Source organism: Lampetra fluviatilis, chromosome 44 (assembly GCF_964198595.1).
Source record: "Lampetra fluviatilis chromosome 44, kcLamFluv1.1, whole genome shotgun sequence".
Taxonomy (NCBI): Eukaryota; Metazoa; Chordata; class Hyperoartia; order Petromyzontiformes; family Petromyzontidae; genus Lampetra; species Lampetra fluviatilis.
The window spans coordinates 2,366,166-2,386,094 of NC_136318.1; the positions used below are offsets into that span (position 1 = coordinate 2,366,166).

At 50.5% G+C, this 19,929-nt stretch overlaps 1 protein-coding gene across 7 annotated transcripts in view; it reads right to left on the reverse strand.

Annotated features, from left to right (window-relative positions):
* Positions 1–19,929, reverse strand: part of LOC144947220 (uncharacterized) — a 60,692-nt gene that overhangs the window by 24,123 nt on the left and 16,640 nt on the right. For 5 of the 7 annotated variants that reach the window (XM_078876420.1, XM_078876416.1, XM_078876419.1 and 2 more), the window contains exons 8-21: positions 18,949–18,985; positions 18,272–18,350; positions 17,531–17,591; positions 15,558–15,736; positions 11,928–12,081; positions 11,625–11,788; positions 10,350–10,452; positions 10,096–10,143; positions 8,056–8,790; positions 7,351–7,463; positions 5,289–6,407; positions 3,723–4,003; positions 2,726–2,774; positions 984–1,101 (exon numbers count right to left, since the gene is read on the reverse strand). In XM_078876420.1, the coding sequence (XP_078732546.1) occupies positions 984–1,101; positions 2,726–2,774; positions 3,723–4,003; positions 5,289–6,407; positions 7,351–7,463; positions 8,056–8,790; positions 10,096–10,143; positions 10,350–10,452; positions 11,625–11,788; positions 11,928–12,081; positions 15,558–15,736; positions 17,531–17,591; positions 18,272–18,350; positions 18,949–18,985 (3,240 nt within the window). The remainder of the gene's footprint in view (positions 1–983; positions 1,102–2,725; positions 2,775–3,722; positions 4,004–5,288; positions 6,408–7,350; positions 7,464–8,055; positions 8,791–10,095; positions 10,144–10,349; positions 10,453–11,624; positions 11,789–11,927; positions 12,082–15,557; positions 15,737–17,530; positions 17,592–18,271; positions 18,351–18,948; positions 18,986–19,929) is intronic. The other 2 variants (XM_078876421.1, XM_078876422.1) reach the window with 2 other exon arrangements.

Here is a 19,929-nt window from a genome sequence, read left to right on the forward strand (position 1 = left end):
CGTTGAAATGCGGTGCTTTTTCTGGAAGACTTTGCTGTTTTTTCCTGGATTTTTCTGTTGCGTGTCGTCACTTTAAGACGTTTCACAGGGTCATACCTAATACATGAAAATTAAATGAAAACTGAAAACTGAGAATGCGGAGCGCGTGCACCGTTACAGCGCGGTTTCTGAGCGTTCGACGGCGAACTACTTTGGTTTAACACATAGTAGGCTTTCACGACCAATACTATTCGTAATAATGGTTTTTGGGGCTAGATCGCGTAAGTATAAATGTGTCGTAACCTTCCACCACCCGACACAGCCGGCAAGGTTTGTCACGTAAACAAAACGAGCCAATTAATTACCACTTCAGCCCACCAGTGTGTTGGAGAGTAAATCCACAACATTTACAATGAGTACTGTGACGTTTCACTGGTAATTACATCCAACATCATCGGGCGATTTGCCAGAATCGTGATGCAATCCACCTGCTTCCGGTCTTAAATAGAGCATCAGGTGCAGAGATCATAGGCGGAGGAGGGGTTTATCGTAATGATATAATAGATTAGTAATCAGTTAATTAGCATGTGTTTCCTCTAGAAGTAATACATTGTGTTGAGCTGCGCGGCTGAGCGGTACGATACAGCAACGCGGCAACGTACCTTCAGTTCTGTGTCCCGCCATCTTACCGCATCGTGCGTACATCGTATCTCGCCAAACTTTCACGATATTTATGGGGAAACTGTTTTCGCTTAACGCGTTTTTCACGCGGCACTTTTCAGGAACGCATCTACTACCGCGTGAAACGAGGAATTGCCTGCGTTAGTTGAACTTCTTTCGCACCGTACGTAGCCAACCGCGCTAATCGGAGGTGCGGGGGAAAGGAAAACAAAACTCAACACAAAAAGGAGTTCTAAAAAAATACGTTTTCAATCTAGATTATTTAAAAGTGCACAGCTCCTCCAGTGGCTTGTTTAGAAAAGCCGTACGGAGTGGACACGGACCTGCGATGGAGAGCCCCTGCAGAATGGGGTTGGAGAAGGACGGCAGGGAGCCGATCACCGCCCCCTCCGAGTCCTCCGTGTCCGACGACTCGGTGAGCACGTCCAGGCCTGCCGGCAGCTGCACGGCCCCATCGCAACAAGGCCAGAGGGAAGGGGGAGAGAAAGATCGTCCTCTCGGCACCTACACTTTCACGGCGTCAAGGGTCGTGCGTCGTTAAATAAAAGCAAAAATAAAAGCAGCAATCTCAAGGGCATCGGGGCACTGATTTCAACTTGCAGTGTTCGCTCGGAAAGAGAGAATGACTCGAGAGGTGAGAGGAACCACAGAGAAGTTGGACGGCAGCCACGCGGCTGAGCCTGTGCCAAAAATTAGCAAAGCTCTGCTGTCCTTTATATATCAAGGTGTTTACCGGCCAATTAATGAGCGTTTATGGGAGGTACGTGCGGAAGGAAACCGGAGCACTTGGAGAAACCGTGGACGAGAGGGGGAAACACTCCATTTCAACCAGAAGGGACATGCCATTAGTCCACACTACCCTGCACAGATTTCTCCTAGCAAGCCACGGTATGAAACCTCCCCGACGCCCACTGCAAAGGAGTTTCACAGCATCTGCACAACCCGCCGATCCTCGCTGCCTCCACAGCGGAGGATTACAGGCTACGTGCATTGCCACCGCCGCCCGGTCAGTGTTGTGCCGGAGTACCTGTTCACGAATATTGACTCCTTAGGTTTAATGATTTAAGGAGGACTCTAGAACTCTATTATCCGTGTCAACCTCCAAACTCTATTAGGACGCCTGCAGTTTTGCACATTCCACATTGCAGGTGACGAAATGCATTAACGTCGTTTAAAGCGCCTATCGCCAATCACTGGATCGCGATCCAACGCCGCGGATCGCAAAAGATTCGTGATGTAATTTGATCCCTTTCACCATCCTTGAGGACTGTGCGGTGATCGAGTGCGGAAAGCTCAAGCGTGTGTTCATGAACCCCTGAGGTGCTTGCTAAATCATCTCTCTGCATCTTCCTTGAGGACACAGTCGGGGCCTGCACATGACGAGTGATCGATTAGAATTTCAGGTGGGACCGTCACAGTAAATTTAACTGTGACGGTCCCACCTGAAGACGGAGACTTGTGTTGCCTCCGAAACGTCGTGATTTAATTTAGTTATTTTCATTTATTATTATTTTATTTCAATGTTATTTATTTTTTTACCTACATTACTTTACCGAAAAAAACCTAAGAGTATGGCCATGCAACTCAAACTGTGGACCGTATAAGTGAACCACTTTCATCTGTGGAGGAGCAGCAGCAAACACGACACGAATTCTCTCCTGACGCGCTCTCCCGTGACGAGCAGACCTCGATGTGTGGTGCACGTGCAAGAATGTAACAAGGCCAACTGAATGGCCACAGGGAACGCTTCTGATGAGTGTTTGGCAGTTCGTTTCTGGCAGTTGTCCACAGAGTTTTACCTGGAGGTAGTTGTGTGGTAGCATGTGGACCGTACATTAAGAGTCGGTGAAAGAAAGGATCAATCAAGTGGGCGTCTCGTTATTTATCGCAGGCGGGCAAGTACGCTTCGTGCCGAGAGGAAGGGCGCCAACATAATCTAAGAGAAGTGCTCGGTGAAAGTACTGGGCAGTCGTGTCTCATTTGTCTACACCTGAACTCGCAACGGTGCAGAGTTTGGTCTTTTGAAGACCATAATGTCAACAAATGCTGCCGGAGAAAGACTTACCCCTGCTTTAATGTCGTCGCTTTCAATACCGTTCCTGGCAGTGCGTTCCCTTTCAAACAAACACAGAATGTCAACATATGAGCACATTGTTCGCATCGTGAATACGACACAACTGCTTACTTATCGACTTATGATGTTAAACCGCTGGGTGCCAACCAACTGCAGTGTTCCGTGATAAATGATTGCACGTAATACAGTGGCTGAACGTGCAAGAGAGAAAAACAAAAGATGGAAGACACACGGTGAAAAAAAAACCAATGAGGCAACATGAATTGAAACTGTGCTGGTACGCAAACAGAAACACAGCAGACTTTCGATTAGCCGCGCTCATGATGGGGAGGATGGCCGCGGATAATTCAAAATCGCGGTGCATACAAAAATAGAACCATTTTCGCAGAAGACCGCGCCCACGAAGTGAACAGCAGAGCCACGCCAATCAAAATCAATCAAACTCCGCCCACTATTGTAAAGATATGCAACTACTGTACTGTAGAGGCGATCACGTGGATTTTAGATTAACCGGAGCACATATTTGTTCGCTTTCAGCAGATGACTTGTAATAAATAAATAACACAATGTGACTGTTTTTACATTTTGATTTAAAGCTTTCGTGACTGCAGGGATTCATATTCTTGGTTCTTTCAGTAAAGTCACGTAGAAGGGAAATAATGAAATAATAAAAATATTCAACAATAAAATTCGACTGCAACACAAGCAATCATCATCAGGTGTGAAATCCACAGCAAGAACATTTTCTTGATTATTGCTTTTGTTCCAGTCGAAACGTCATGAGAATTGTATTGTTTAATATTTTTATTATTTTATTACTTCCCTTCTACGTGACTTTACCGAAAGAACCAAGAACATGTTTTTACATCATTAATTTGGGCGGTTAATCCGCAAATCGGATAAACCGCACGCGGATAATGGAGAATCCACTGCATAATATTAGATACATTTTCTATGACAAAACGAACGCTCTGCCTAGTAGCCATACTTGGGAGCAGCAGTGTGTCTCTTGGTGGGCGCCAGAGAGTCTGAAAGAGGCCTTGAAGGCAGACCGCGGACTCCACCGCCGCCGCCGCCGATGGCACGTCTGCCACTCCGGTGTTGGTGTTCCTCGTGGCGGGCCGCGGGAAGTCCGTGCCGTGGCCCCTGCTGCTCAATCTCGGAAGGCTTCGGCCCACTCGTCTGAGCGGAGAGGCTTGCAGGCCCATTTTGAAAATCGCGTCTCACAGCCGCATCACCAGCAGCCTTGTCTGGTCTGTCGGAGGTAATCTATTCAAAATGAAACATAAGGAAAGATGTCACCCGTAGCTTTTTGCAACCAACAGTATGGTTTATAGTTGACTTTTTGGGTCAGGCCATGCGATGATCTGGCCACCCGACACACCCAAACTGATTTCATTGCCGTGCGTTCAAGCATTTAGCAACGCACCAGTTATTATCGTTTAAAAATCTCGCAACCAAATTGAGCAATAAGCATCTAACGTCAACATCTGGGGTGTGAGAATTGTGAAATGAGCCGATGAGTGAGCTGAAACAACAATAACAATGGCAGGGAAAAAGGAGGGAGAGGAAAGGGGCATTCGTCGAAGTGAAGAGGGCGGCAGAGAACACAGAAGAACGGAGAGGATGTCATCACAGGTGCTGCCCCCCCCCGTTGAGACAGAGCGCCAGATAAGAAGGTGAACAGGGTAACTCCAGCGATGTCACCGCAGTGGTGTTGGATAAACATTCTAGATTTGAAGCTTTCGTGACTGCAAGGATTCATACTCTTAGTTTTTTCGGTAAAGTCACGTACATGAAACATAAAAATAAAATAATAAAAATCACGACGTTTCGGAGGCAACACAAGTCTCCGTCATCAGATGGAACCGTCACAGCCAGATTTGCTGTATATTGATACAGCAAATATATTGATACAGCAAATCTGGCTTTGACGGTCCCACCTGATGACGGAGACTTGTGTTGCCTCCGAAACGTCGTGATTTTTATTATTTTATTTTTATTCATTTTTATTTCATTTTTTTACCTACATGACTTTACCGAAAAAACTAAGAGTATGTTGGATAAACAATCGCGGGAACGACGCGGCAGCGCCGGTGCGTGCGCCTCACCGTCACGAGGAGGGAGGGACAAGCACAACGCCGATCACAGCGCCGATCGCAGCCAACAACTGAGATAAGAGGCAAAGTAGATCCTGCCCGCTTGGAAACCCGTCCGCTTTAATGTGTGAATATGAGCTACGAATTCATTTTGGAAAAGAGGCCGCTACATATGAGATGATGAGAATGAAACTTGGCGGGGAAATGTTAAACGGATGGCAACGGACACTCTGGGTTAGCAAAAGAATGTTAGAGCTAACAACAAGTTATTGTAACTGTTTCTAATCCATAATACCCACTAACACAGGCTTCATAAAGTGCTTTTATAGGTCTGACGTGTTTTAAAAAAATGCCTTCATTTGCTCGAAAGAAAACCCAGTTCCCCGTTATCGCATGCAAAATGCACGGGAGTCCGAAGGCACACGATTTAATGTGACACCGTTAAAACCATGTACCTTCTGTTTGAGATGAATATTCTGCTTTTCCAAATGGAAAAAAGCTTGCTTCAACATATCGACCTCGTGGTTAAACCTCTCGATGTCATCTCGACATTCCTTTTCCGAGAACTGCTTTCTGCAATCGACATTGGATTCTGCGCTTCTCCACGCGGAGCTGCATGGCGTGCCCTGCTCCTTGGAAGGAAAGGCGTCGTTCGCTCGAGGATGACAAGCTCGGAGTGCGGGTCTGTCAAGTGCACGGCGTTCATTTAATGATTTAACAGCGACCGCCAGCTCGGAATTAACTGCGGCATCGCAGGTATCTATCTCCACGGCGGCGGCGCTCGCTAACACGCACGCGCTTCCTTGTTCATCGTCAACAGGTTTGCTTTTGAAAACAATACTGCTACTCGGTCGATCTTTGTGCGCCGATTTCATAAGCATTTCGTTAAATGTTTGAACTAACGCCTTTACGTTGAGTGAGCTCGAGTCCTCGGGAAGACTCGGTGGCCGGGCGGGGGGGGTGGTAGGAATCGAGGGCGGCTTCTCGGACGACGCGAAGTCTTCGTCACACGCCCGGGCGGCCGTCGGACTTGCGGCGCTCTGACCCACCGCATCAGCGCACGAGTCGTTTCCACCGTGTCGTGTGGACAACGCGACCGTGTCCTCTCGTACGAAGCCATCGTCGTCTCCACCTCCTCCGCGCCGCGCCGTTTCCCCCGCCGAACTGGTCCGACGAAGACCAACGTCACTCTGGTCGTCTGCGGGCAACGCGGCGATTCCCTCGGCAGTTCGTACACGGGTCATTTTGGTGAACTGGGGATTCGACGAGTCCGTGGCCTTCTCATCGCCGCGTGGCAGGGCTGCAGCGCCGGTGTCCGCTGCGTTTTCATCGGAGCCCGTCTTCGGCTTTTCACGCCCGTCCCTCGTGCGACCGTCGGCTTGCTCATCGAAAGCTGCTCGCGATTCGTTGGCGCCATCGTCCTCTGCCCCGGCTCCTTCGGGGCCTCCCGATTCCAGGCTCTGCGTGTCGTCAACCTCGTGAACGACACTTTGCTCGTTGTCCTCAAGCGCCGGCTCATCACTTTCATCATCCACCCCTTTACTCACAGGTGCAAGGTCGACTTTACTTACGTCCTTTTGCAAGCGTGCAATTACAAGAAGATAAGCAGACGAATAGATAAGCATTCGCATCTCGTCGTGATACACGGTGTATAAAACAAACGCAATATTTCCATTCACTATTGGTTCAGATTGAAGAAATCAAATCTTTAAAATTTCATATTCACACCGAGCGTATTATTTGTTTGCGGGTGTAGTGCACAATGTAATTGGTGTATCTAACTTCGAACAGGCAAGAATTATTACAACACCTACTGAGCATGTTCCCAACTACATCTGGTTTCGCCGATTCGGCAACTATTCTGATATGCAGTTTGTTGTGTATAACCCAGTGAGCTTTTTTCTCTCTTCTTGGTTCTTTCGGTAGCGTCTTTCCGACAGCCCTGTTCTTCACCTGAGGACGGCTGCTTGCGTTGTGGCTGAAACGTCGTGAGAATTGTATTTTATTATGTGATATTTTTATTATTTTATTATTTCCCTTCTACGTGACTTTACCGAAAGAACCAAGAAGATGAATCCCTGCAGTCACGAAAGCTTTAAATCGAAACCCAGTGAGCCTGTGGGCATTTGAACTACCGACTGACGAACGGACTCCGATACAAATGATCAATTGATCAAGTTTAACGATCACACCGCACAGCAAACGAGGGCATTCCTAAAGCGAAGAAAATGTTAAACACCTACGTACACTTCCTTGAAATTACTTCATTGAAAGGAGTTTCAATAACTCTGTGTATATATTAGATCTTTTCTCGCCCCCGTGTAAACACTCATTAATTGGTCAATAACACCTTGATGTGTAAAGAACCGCAGAGCTTGGGCAAACACTGTTGCGGGCTCAGCGCGTGGCTCCCGCTGCCTTCCCGCTTGTCCGTAGTTCCTCCTCGAGCCTCCGCTGTGCGGCGCGCTATTACCACTTATTCATGCATTACACCGGTACGTTAGGCGAGACGCTTACCCTGTGATCGGTAATTGCTTCAACGTCGAGTTCCTCCCTTTGGCTCGTTCCGCCGGAGGAGAAGGTCTCGCACAAGTCTTCATCTGGATCGACACCCGGCGATCCGATCTCATCTGAAGCAAAAGCGTAAACTGCGTATAATTACGTATGAAACGCAACAACGCTCACCACATAGGCTATTAAAAAAAACGATAAACTATTATTTTGCTCTTTTTTAGAAGCGGCCCGGCCACAAATGAGAGCTCCACGTTGTGGCGACATAACCGCACAACACGAGGCAATGCCGTAGCAACATCTCGTTCACTCGAAGCGTCGGCGTTTGATCCGACTATGGTAGCCTTGGTTACCGTAATAATTGGCTTTTTGGGGCTGGAATGGGGATGGGTGGGGGCATGGGGGGGGCGCCATAGCAAGCATGTTGAGAACCACTATGCGACGACACTGTGCTGATGGGTCACTGCATCACTGCTGTTGTCAGTCGGTCACATTTTCTCGACATTAATTTTGAAGGTGACCCAAGACAAGACGTCCACAATGCACTTCTTCAGGAAATGCTGCAATTTTTTTTTCCAAACGCGCAATTCACTGTGTTCTTTTTTGCGCATTTTTGCGTCCCGTAAACCTTCGTTCGCAGTAAAATCACCACCCCTTCAAGCTATCCAATAATTAACAAATGCACGGCAACGCGGCGTTCCATTTCCTTACCAAAAGCAACCTTTGATTTGTCCTCAATTTTCGATGGGTGCTCAATATAAGCAGAAGAGAAGAGGTTGCTGCTGCTGCTGCTGTTGTTGTTGTTGTTGGAGGTGTTCACCAAGGCTGCCGTTTGAACACTCGGCAACGTCCGGGGACCGCTCCCTGCAGCGGCACCGCCTACTCTCTCCGCAGACAGCGACGACAAGTCTGAACTTTCACGCCTCACAATCTTCAGAGGGCTACTTTCAACCGACAGGGACGGCTCCGACTCTGCCGTAGGCTTGCTCGGCGTGAGAACGAGAGACGCCCGGCGACCGGCGGCAGAACCCAGCGCCCCCGCGAAGCGGGACGGCGGTTTGCTTGAAGACGCCGACGCGGCTTGTTCCAAATCGGCGGGGGGCCGTGGTTCCCGCGGCGAGGCGGGCGCGTGGCCACCGCCGACAGCATCGGCGGAGCCAGCGGCGCGCGCGTCACGCGATTTTCCTGCCGCACCCCGAGGAGCCGCCTCGACGTCGACGCCGCCGCCGCTCCCGGATCCCGAGGGCTCCTGGACCGGATGGGACGCGCGCGACCGCGTGTCCCCGCGGACGGAGGGGGGCGCGAGCTGGGAGGGTTCGGCGGCGTCCCGGGCCGCGTGGAAACCCTTCTGCTCCGCGGTTTGGGCACGCGGTGGCTTGAGCGGGCTAGGCCCCGCGTCGTGGGAAGCTTCGGAGCGACTGTCCATGGAATCCCATTCGGAGGCATCTGCAGGCGAAAGAACACACACGTGTGAGTAAAGACTCTATGAAGGTTCTATACCGTTAAGTAATTTACCACTATCTTTTCGGTGTTAGAACTGGACATCAACAATCGTTAAAATATCGCAAAACTCGACTATCTTTTTGGAAGATGCAATAAATGTCAACCAATGTTGACTTAGTAGTTCCAATACTTGAACAAGTTCTGAATTTCAAAGAATGAACACGCGTTTAACCCACGACGTCCGAAACATCTTTAACCCCGTGCCCCCTCACTGTGCAACGTTTCTATTTTAGCAGTCGCCAGGTGACGTCACGTCAAGTGGGCCTTGCACGGAAAAATAAACACACGCGGTACGAATTGGGAAGGGAGACGTGAGGAACCGAATTTGGGAAACGCCACTTGAAGCAGCTTGACGACTTCTAGATTTGACGCTTTCGTGACTGCAAGGATTCATGCTCTTAGTTTTTTCGGTAAAGTCACGTAGGTAAAAAATTAAGTTTATATTAATAAAAATAAAATTATAAAAAGCACGACGTTTCGGAGGCAACACATGTCTCCGTCATCAGGTGGGACCGTCACAGCCAGATTTGCTGTATCAAGTGAGGCAGGGATTCCAAGATGCAAGTTCTTAAATACAAGTTAAGGGGGAGGAGAGGCGGGGAGCTTATCAGAATGTGGTAGCCAATGAATGGAACGTATCGGGAGGGGGCGGGGCTAAAAGAGAGCACGAGGTGTACGTAGACGTGGATGTGTTTGTGTGCAAGCCCCTGTTGGTGCACATGACGACGTATTGGAAGCTTGACTACACCGACCCTGGGCGTGTCCAAGCCACTTGAGCACAGGCTACGTTCGCCAACTTCTGTGAGGTGGAAGGCCGCGCGCGCGCTTCAGGCAAACCTGAAATCATTCTGTGGAGGTGACTCCATCTGCAGGACGAGCGGGTCACGACCTGGCACCCGTCCGGAGAAGTCAACACTTTTGTCGACAACACTGCCTTGCATGGCACATGCAACTTGAAGAAGGGCAATTTAGCCAAAACGTCACAGCTTTATTGACGAAGTTGGAGTTTAAGTTAAATACCCTTGTGCATCACTGCCAACGCAGTGTGGCCAAACACTTTGTTGACGATTGCTCACGAGTCATCAATCCCAAATGGAGTTAGCCAGAAAGACCAGCACGGCACTTGGCTCGGATGGCATCTGGCTAGGATGGCATCCAGCTAACATGGGATCCAGCTAATATGGATGTGAGTGTGCGCGTCTAATTTGACTGACTGAACGCGCTGGATGAAAGCGTGCGTCTCCTTACCCTCCAGGTCATCAGCATCGTCCAGGCCAAGGTCATCGATCACATTTGCTGCATACAAACACAGCACGGATGACGGGCAGGGGAGCATGTCCCGTATGAGTACGTTGCTTTTAATAACATCTTAGTTTTGTATCGCGTGCGGGAACCTCCCGAACGGGAGTCATCCTACCAAGGCGTTGTTGGCTCTCCCGGAGTAAATAAGCGACCCGCTCGTCACGGTCTGTCGTGCTGTCACGCGTGCGTGAATCGCTCACGTTTACTGCCGCTCAAGACGCTCAACGGCTTTGAAGACGTCTCTTGACCCGGAGGCTTCTGAAGAGGCCGCACTTCTTTCTTGTCGGACACGGCCTCCGAGAACTGGGAAAAAAACAAATGAACATCGATGACAGAGCACGAGACCCGGCACGAACCGATGGTCGCAAAGATATAGCGGCCGCAGGCTAAACGGATACGCCACGCATTGTTTTCATAACGCTAACTGGACGCAACGTGACGGATGTATTCGGGAACGAGTTTGTTTATAGTGCTGATGCGAATCGGATAGAACGCGATCGGGTGAACGGAACTACGTCGCAGCACGAGGAGGAATAAGCGGTCGTAGCGGCTAGCCGGGCGCAGCGTCGCACAAGGTGGGATGCTGCTGGATGCTTCTAGACGCTACCCACGGCGCCTCAGTCTTTGTTCAGCCTGCGTACGCATCTCAAGGTGTCTACCGTGCAGCAGCTGGGGCATCCGATGGAAGGGCAGGATACCGGCATCGAGGGCTTTTGTCATGAAGACGTTAATCGTTACAAGATAATAAATGAAAGTCTTTGGAATCTTCTTCTTCTTTCATACGGCTGCTGATGTAGATGCAGAGCGACAACTACAATTTTACATTCAGGTGGTCAAGCCAGATAACCGCATCAGGAGTAGCGGAGAGTATCATCGCTGCGATGTCTCCGTCGTGTTTGTGGATTGGGCGTTGCGTCGTTATACGTTGTGCTACGGCCTGTGACCACAGTCGCACACTACTACCGGAGAGTTTAAAAATTCTCCATTTGTGCGTCAGGCGTCCGCATCTACCGTAGTTCGAGCGAATGCGGTTCAGGGTGGACCATGAGCTTCGTGGAAGATCAAACCCAGAGATCTTCTGCGCTGGTTGTTTCACAACAAGGTGTTTTAAATTTTGATTTGAAGCTTTCGTGACTGCAGGGATTCATATTCTTGGTTCTCTCGGTAAAGCCACGTAGAAGGGAAATAATAAAATACAAATACAAAACAATATAAAATTCTCACGACGTTTCGACTGCAACACAAGCAATCATCATCAGGTTTGAAATCCACAGAAAGAAAATTTTCTTGCTGTGGATTTCACAAAGAACCAAGAATAACAAGGTGTTTGTTTGTGATTTCTTTAGAACTCCATTCATCTCTCCAAGCTTTATCCGTTGTTTAAGGTTGAACTTAACCTTAAGCAATCCAGACTTGAAGGTTAACCTTAAACAATGCCGATTCGATGACGGCACGCGTATAAGTTCAGTGAATACCTCCGAGTCAGATGGGGACCACCTTCCGTGCTCCTGTCCATCGTCCTCTTCCTCGTCATCTTCCTTGTCCTCATCCTCCCCCGTGCCGGCCGCTTCTCCGTCCGCGTCTTCTGCCGCGTCCTCTCCTCCGTCCTCTTCCTCCAGCCCGAGCGCCGCCATGAGGTCTGGGAACGCCGGATCGCGACAAGAAAAGTCCCGCATTTGAAACGGCACCGAGTGGTGAGCGAAGCCCGCAGTGAGCGAGAGAAGCGGTGAGCTCAGCAGAGAGAGAAGCGGTGAGCAGTGAGTGAGAGAAACGCCCACCCCTCCGTGCGGCGTGTGGGGAGCGGGTTCCGTGCTTCTCTGGGCCCGGGGGCCCCAGAGCGCAGGGGGAGCCGGAGTGGAGCGACTCATCGCTGCAGCTCCCAGCAGCCTCCTCCTCCTCGTCCTCCTCCTCGTCATCCTCGTCGTCCGCCGCCTTCACGCAATCACAAAGCGCGACAGCCAGACGCGGCGTTACCCTCACCGGGCGAGTTTCACCTGGCGTTACCCTCACCAGTTTAATGACAATTACACGCGGCATTACACCTAACCAGGTGAGTGACAATTACACGCTGCGTTACCCTCACCAGGTGAGCCACTAATACAGGCAGCGACACGCGGCTTTAAAGAGCTCAAGACGGAGACGACCCACCTTCACCTTCGTCTAGGAGAGCGTCGCCGGCTCTGCTATGTAGAACAAAAGGGGACCGAGTCTGTTGTCTGCGTGTGCGTGGAGGTTGACGAACGCTGCACACGCGGCGTTGAAAAACGATTCTCGAATCGAATGCGAACCTCCGCCGAGAACGGCACCGAGAGGATTATCCAACGACGCCGCTCCCACGGTGGTTAGAACGCGAGAGGCGGCGACGGTGACGCGAGGTCACGCGACGGTGACACGACACGCGCGTGTCGCCATTGCGTTCGGTTCGCCCCGATGAGCCGCTTGCGCAACCCGTGCTGCTAGCACCGTACCTGCCGCGCCCCACGTGGGGGCCTTGAAGCGTCGCACAACGGCGCCGCTCCCATCTCCAGCAGCTCCTCTGAGCTCACGCCAGGAGCGTCCCGCCGGCCTTGCGCACCGACGCGTGCTTCTTCTATCCCCGCTGATTCTGCGATTTCCCCCATCCCTGCTGATTCTGCGATTTCCTCCTTCCCTGATTCTGCGATTTCCCCCAATCCTGATTCTGCAATTTCCTCAATTTCTGATTCTGCGATTTTCTCCATCCCTGATTCTGCCATTCCCTCCATCCCTGACTCTGGAATTTCCCCCAATCCTGATTCTGCAATTTCCTCAATTTCTGATTCTGCGATTTCCCCCATCCCTGCTGATTCTGCGATTTCCTCCTTCCCTGATTCTGCGATTTTCTCAATCCCTGATTCTGCAATTTCCCCCAATCCTGATTCTGCAATTCCCTCCATCCCTGATTCTGTGATTTCCCCCATCCCTGATTCTGCCATTCCCTCCTTCCATAATTCTGCAATCTCCTTGATCCCTGATTCTGAAATTTCTTCTATCCCTGATTCTGCGATCCCTGCTGATTTTGTGATTTCATCCATCCTTGATGATTTTGCGATTTCCTCCATCCTTGATGATTTTGTGATTTCCTCCATCCTTGCTGATTTTGTGATTTCATCCATCCTTGATGATTTTGCGATTTCCTCCATCCTTGATGATTTTGCGATTTCCTCCATCCTTGATGATTTTGTGATTTCCTCCATCCTTGCTGATTTTGTGATTTCATCCATCCTTGATGATTTTGCGATTTCCTCCATCCTTGATGATTTTGCGATTTCCTCCATCCTTGATGATTTTGCGATTTCCTCCATCCTTGATGATTTTGTGATTTCCTCCATCCTTGATGATTTTGCGATTTCCTCCATCCTTGATGATTTTACGATTTCCTCCATCCTTGATGATTTTGTGATTTCCTCCATCCTTGCTGATTTTGTGATTTCATCCATCCTTGATGATTTTGCGATTTCCTCCATCCTTGATGATTTTGCGATTTCCTCCATCCTTGATGATTTTGTGATTTCCTCCATCCTTGCTGATTTTGTGATTTCATCCATCCTTGATGATTTTGCGATTTCCTCCATCCTTGATGATTTTGCGATTTCCTCCATCCTTGATGATTTTGTGATTTCCTCCATCCTTGATGATTTTGCGATTTCCTCCATCCTTGATGATTTTGCGATTTCCTCCATCCTTGATGATTTTGCGATTTCCTCCATCCTTGATGATTTTGTGATTTCCTTGATCCTCGCCGATCCTGCGACTTCCTGCCCATCCCCATCGCTCTCCCAGTCGCTCCCACCCCGCCCACGGCCGTCCCCGTCCCCACGCGCGCGTCCCTCCTCCTCCTCCTTCCGATCCTCGACGAGGAGTTCCTCCTCGTGGTTCATGTCATCTTCATCTGCAAGAAGTTCACAGCTGCGCTCACCAAACATCTCGCCGAGACCCCTACACTGCTCGCCTGATCCTTCCATCTTAATGTCCTCTCCGACGACATGCACACTCCGCTCTTCAGAACATCTTTCTTCGCGATGATCTCGTTCCTCTCGACGGCCATTTCCTTCCAAATCCTCGATTTCTTCTTTGACGAGGTCCTGCTCCTCCCCCACCACACCGAGGTCATCTCCAGCCGACTCCCTCCTTGCGCCGTCATCCTTGACGACCGATCCTACCGATGCTCCCTCGTCACCGCTTTGCTTCTCGGGCGTACGTCTCCCGTCGCGACGTGGTTCTCTCCCTCCGTGTTTTTCCTGCGCACGTTCACTCTGCCACTCGTCCGAGTGCCCATCCTCGTCACCCTCGAAAGCCGCTTCCTGTGCGTCATCCCAATCGCCATGACCCATCTCCTCCGCGCTCCCACCCGGCACGCACGTTTCCCTATTCCCGCGCGAACGCGCTGCACTCACAGCGCGCTCCCTGCACCCACCGCGCCCCTCCTCAGACCGATCGCACGCTTGCTTCTCCTCCGCTCCCTTTGCCCCTCTGCATCCTCCTTCCACACCGTGAGCCTCCCGATTCGTGTCCCGATCCCTTGCCTCTACGCCGTCGCATCCCGCTTGGCCCAACTCCCCTTCCAATTCAGTTTCTGTCGTTTCTGCAGCGTGGTGCCTGACTACGTCCCCAATCTCCTCCACGTGGCAGCTCCGTTCCGCTTCTGTGCGCACCGCTGAACGTGTTTCCGCCCCAACGTCTCCTTCAGCTGTGGCCTCGCTATCCCCGTCGCCTCGGGGGTGTCGTGCCGCCTTCTCATCCGCCGCGCGTTCGACGCACGTATCTTGAGATTCACGCCCATCGGAGTCCTGCGCCGCTACCTCACTTTCCTCACGTCCACAATCCTCCTCTGTAAAGTCGTCGCTGCTGCTGCTGCTGCTTCTTGGATTCTCACTTTCCAGTTCGTCCCAGCTCTGCCGGGGCCGACAGTTGCGTTTCGCTCCCCCAAGTCCACGTCCTCCAGTATTCTCTCGCTCGACACGTTCTCCACACACAACGGGGTCGTCCTCTGCACTATTGTCTTCACATTCGTTACTGTCACTGACGTCCATGAAGCAGGCTTCTTCACGATCCTCTTCCTGATCACCCTCAACATCATCATCACTAACATCAACATCGTCGCCGTCATCATAATCGTCATCGTCCACGGAGTTGCTCTCTCCTTCATCATCAATATCTTCCGACTCATCCAAACTTCTCTCCTCCTCCTGCTCCTCTTCGGCTTCATCTCTTTCTTCAACTGACGACGAAACCACCGTTTTATATTATTTGGCGCCACCGAGAGGGAAACGTACCGCCGAGGGGAAAAAAAGGATCACCGCTCACCGCTCTAATCCAATTAAGCTCTCCGGGCAGGACAGGGCACCGGAGGGAGACACTACGGGATGGGTGGGCGAGGGGTAGGTTACCTTGAGACGACCAGGACGAGCGAAGGGATCTAGCCGGGGTGAGGGCGAGGAAGGGCGAGGGACACGGCTGTAGGAGCTGGGAGGGGAGGCGCGGGGGAGCGGGCGTGCAGACACGTTCCTCTCATCTCCACTCTCTCCGGCAAACTCCTGGTCGGGGACTGGGTAGGGGTCGGAGGAGCCTAAGGGATTGGGAGGGAACAACTGGGATAAGCACGAATGGAAAGATTGCTACTCGCAACGAACTTAACAGATCTGGTGGGGTTGTAAACGTATGGCCATGCTGACGATGACTAGCTTTAATAATGAAATATGCGTAAAGCAACGACATGTAGGGATTACATAGAACGGCGATGAGGCCTGCTTTTTAAGGAATGGGTAGAGGTGAAATTAAACGGTGCAACTTTTCTGCATTACAGTTGCTTAAAACGGCGTTCATATCTGTGTTGACGCTTGTAACAGAGGCTGCAACACTTCGGAAACGAAGCTGGAGCTCGATCGGCAACTCACAGCAGCTGTGATTGGCTGGATGAGTATTCTCAGGTCTTTCGAAAAAGAGCCAAGAAGATGAATTCCTGCAGTCACGAAAGCAAGCTTCAAGTCAAGATTTGGCTGGATGAGGTCACGTGTGGGTGGCGGATGCATCGTTGGCAACGCAAAGAGAAAGGGGCAAAAGGATGTAAAATATCTGCATGGTGAGACAAGCTAATGTTTAATCATAGTAATAATAATACCGGACTGATTGATATTTGTTGTGTTAATAACGAACCTCAGATAATGTACACATCCCATAATTTCAACCTCATTTATTTACCAACCTAATATATATTATTTGTCAGATTTTCATATGCTGAGAAAGTTTATTTCCTCCCCCCCCCCGCCCCGCCCTGATTACGTTGCAATTGCGGCACCGGCAGTACCATCGAGAGATGAAGACATGTCCACCCGCAGCTCCTCCACTGAGCAGTGCACCGTGTCGTGAAAAAGCCCCGGGAAATGACATCACAGAACCACTACATCTGAATTCAAGGGGCCTATTTCCCCACTCCCGCAGGTATACCCAGGCGACATTGGCTTGGCCAGATCCCTGGTGTGAGGTTAGCGAGATGGGCCGGGCTGCTCAGGCGAGGGGAGAGGGCGGGGGGTAGAGCCTCGGAGCATCTGACCCCGGGATTTTGAAACTCCAATCCGGGATCTCGGTGTCTCCGACACATCCATTATGGACCTCATGAGCGACAGAGAGAAAGACCCAGAAGCCAGGGATTTAACCTAGCATCTCAACGACGCCGGCTCAGTAAGGCAGGCCTGGTCTGGAGTCTGGGGACGCCAAGGCCTCAGCTGCATTTACTTTTTAAATTAAAACATTAATTACAAACGAGACGACATCACAAACTCTGCTGATGTCATCCTTTTTAGTACTCTTAGGCTTTTTTCGGTAAAGTCACGTAGGTAAAAAAGAAAATTAATAGAAGTAATAATATAAATAAAAGAATGAGTATTTTATATTATTTAATTTTATTTCTATTATTACTTCTATTAATTTTATTTTTATTTTTTACTTACGTGACTTTACCAAAAAAGCCTAAGAGTATGAATCCTTGCAGTCACGAAAGCTTCAAATCTAGAATCCTTTTTCGTATTTTGGAATCTATGTGCGGATGCAACGGGGCAAGATCATAATGTCTCGATAATTGTCCCGTAAAAACAGAAGCGGCAACTTGAGTTCAGAAACAGGCTGCTGCCAGCAAGGAGCGGAGGGGAAATTGCAGAAAAGTGGCACCGTTTAGCTTCAGATCGAGAGGGGGGACGGAACTGCGGGGACAGCGAGCACTCGACACAAGGCTTCCATAGCCGCAATGGCACGCGGCCTTAGCGACGTTGCATTGGTTAAGGGTGCGTTGAGGAGGAACGCATACATTTCAAAAACCACGGCAAAACATTCGTTTTTATTAACTATAAACGCAGTGCACACTTACCTTCACTTTCCAACCTTTGGCTTACTGACAGAAGTTTAGATAAGTCAGGTTTCAAAGGTTTCTGTAAGAGAAAGCTCAACATGAGTTCAACGGAATCACCGAATGCCGCATAACATTATTACTTTGCAGTATTACAGCAGAAATGTTTATGCTTACTTTGCAGTTTCACAGGATAAATGTATATGGTATATACCACAAACACATTGGAGTACGTTATTGTGCTTGTAAGCTTACATTTATACTGGTAGGAACCCACTGGTTCCACCAGCCCACAGGGGATTATTGTGTCCGTCCGTCGTGCAGGGAGGGGCTGGGTGGGGAGAGAGGGGCTGGGTGGGAAGGGTGGGGAGGGGCTGGGTGGGGAGGGGCTGGGTGGGGAGGGTGGGGCTGGGTGGGGGAGGGGAGGGTGGGGAGGGTGGGGGTGGCTGGGTGGGGAGGGTGGGGCTGGGTGGAGAGGGAAGGGTGGGGAGGGGCTGGGTGGGGAGGGTGGCAAGGGGCTGGGTGGGGAGGGAAGGGTGGGGAGGGGCTGGGTGGGGAGGGTGGCAAGGGGCTGGGTGGGGAGGGAAGGGTGGGGAGGGGCTGGGTGGGGAGGGTGGCAAGGGGCTGGGTGGGGAAGGGGAGGTAGGGTGGGGGGTCCAGTACAACGTCGATGGTGCCATTTGTTGCTGGTCGTTTGGCGTTTTGGTGCTTTGAGCTTGCGGCTCAGCAACCGTGTAGCAGTTTAAATAAAAAAGCAAAAACCTTTGGGCTGAAGTCGAGGACGTCCTCGTCGTCACTGGAACACCAAGAGCCTGCGGCCTCCTCCGCCGTGGCCCCGGTCCTGCAGGGCAAAGCGACAGCAGCGGCCAGGATGCAGGGGGAAGCTTCGACGCTCACTCAGCGGCCCGCGGGAACTCTCGCGCACTCGTCGCTCGACAAACGTCGACGGCAACATCGGGAGAACGCGGCACCAACTCGTGCAGTGTTTCTGACACCGTGTGAGTGAGACTCCTTGTAGGTATGTTCGTTGAACCTCTTTCGCGCCGTACGTCAGCCGGCCGTGCTAATCGGAGGTGCGGATGGACGCAATTGAAAGACATGGAGCAGAGAGGTTTCAAAATGACCAAGGCCCTGTCATCGCAGACGCTGACGGAGCACAAAGGAAAATTGGCAATGACAAAAAATTGCTTCGTTATGCGTGACACCAACTGAAATGGCATCGATGCCGACAGTAATCGCATCCACTCCAGGATGTGGAACTCAAGCGGCGAGGATAGCCTCTTGCACACGGAACTATCCTTGACAATTGAGTTCTCCCTGGGTAAGAATAAAATCAACTAGGAGATTTCAACCTGAATATCCAAACCATCGCACCAACAGCCATGGACGAAATACTATACAAGGCGCACACTGCAATAGGTTCAGGAGGACTCTGGTACCTGCTCAATGTCTCTGTGTTAGAAGCATCTTCTCCCGCTGAAATTAAAACAAAGTTGACAGTTAGACAGGACACGCTTTCAAACATCCGCGGTAAAATTCAAGTGTGTATACCATTCAACTAAACTATATTTAATTTACCAGGTAAGGCCTATTGAGACCTATAGAGCTCTTATTCAGAAGCGGCCTGGCCACAAATGATAGCTTAACGAAGTGGCTTATCATGTAGAAATTTATAGCAGCCAAATACTCTAAACGGATTACTTACAAATAGCTCACAGATATATGCTTTAGGCGACATAATGACTTAGCCAAATATATGTCACAAGATGTTCCCAACACCCGCTATAGCCAAACAAGTTAAACTCGTCACATGTGCAGTGACGTAATTGGACTATTGTGTTTAGCGCCAGCTGCTGTCACAAGAGTGGAACTGCGCGTCTTGAACCTCTCTTTGACACCAGAGTAGGCATGGCATGGGAGCTGCCCTAGGGGGCATGGTTCTGGTGACGGTCAGAGAGAGGGCAAGTGAGGACGTGACAGTCTGGGTGAACCCGAGATTGGCACGTGACCGGGACAGGGTAGCGAGGGGGCCCAAAGGGTGGCTTGAGGGACACGTGGTGCTTGGTCGAGAACCTTCTGCTGAGATCCAGAGGGCGGAGCGAGGCATAAAAGGGAGGTCCCGAGTACAATCGCGGCTGTCTGCTGGGATGGAATCCTCGGTGCTACGTCTCTTAGGTCTTCGGTCGTTACGCTCGGCATCGTGGATCAGGCAGTGTGTTGCTGACCTGACCCGTTTAAGTAGTTACCCTGTTGGAGTCTAGTAACTGTGCACGTTTATGTAGAAACCCTGTTGGGGGTGTTATAATAAACGTGTTGCCTCCAAGTTCAGGTGTGTGCCTCCGTGGAACCCACTACACATGTACGAGTGTACAGCAATAGCAGATCAACACGTGGCCCGACCATAAAAAAATATATTGGCC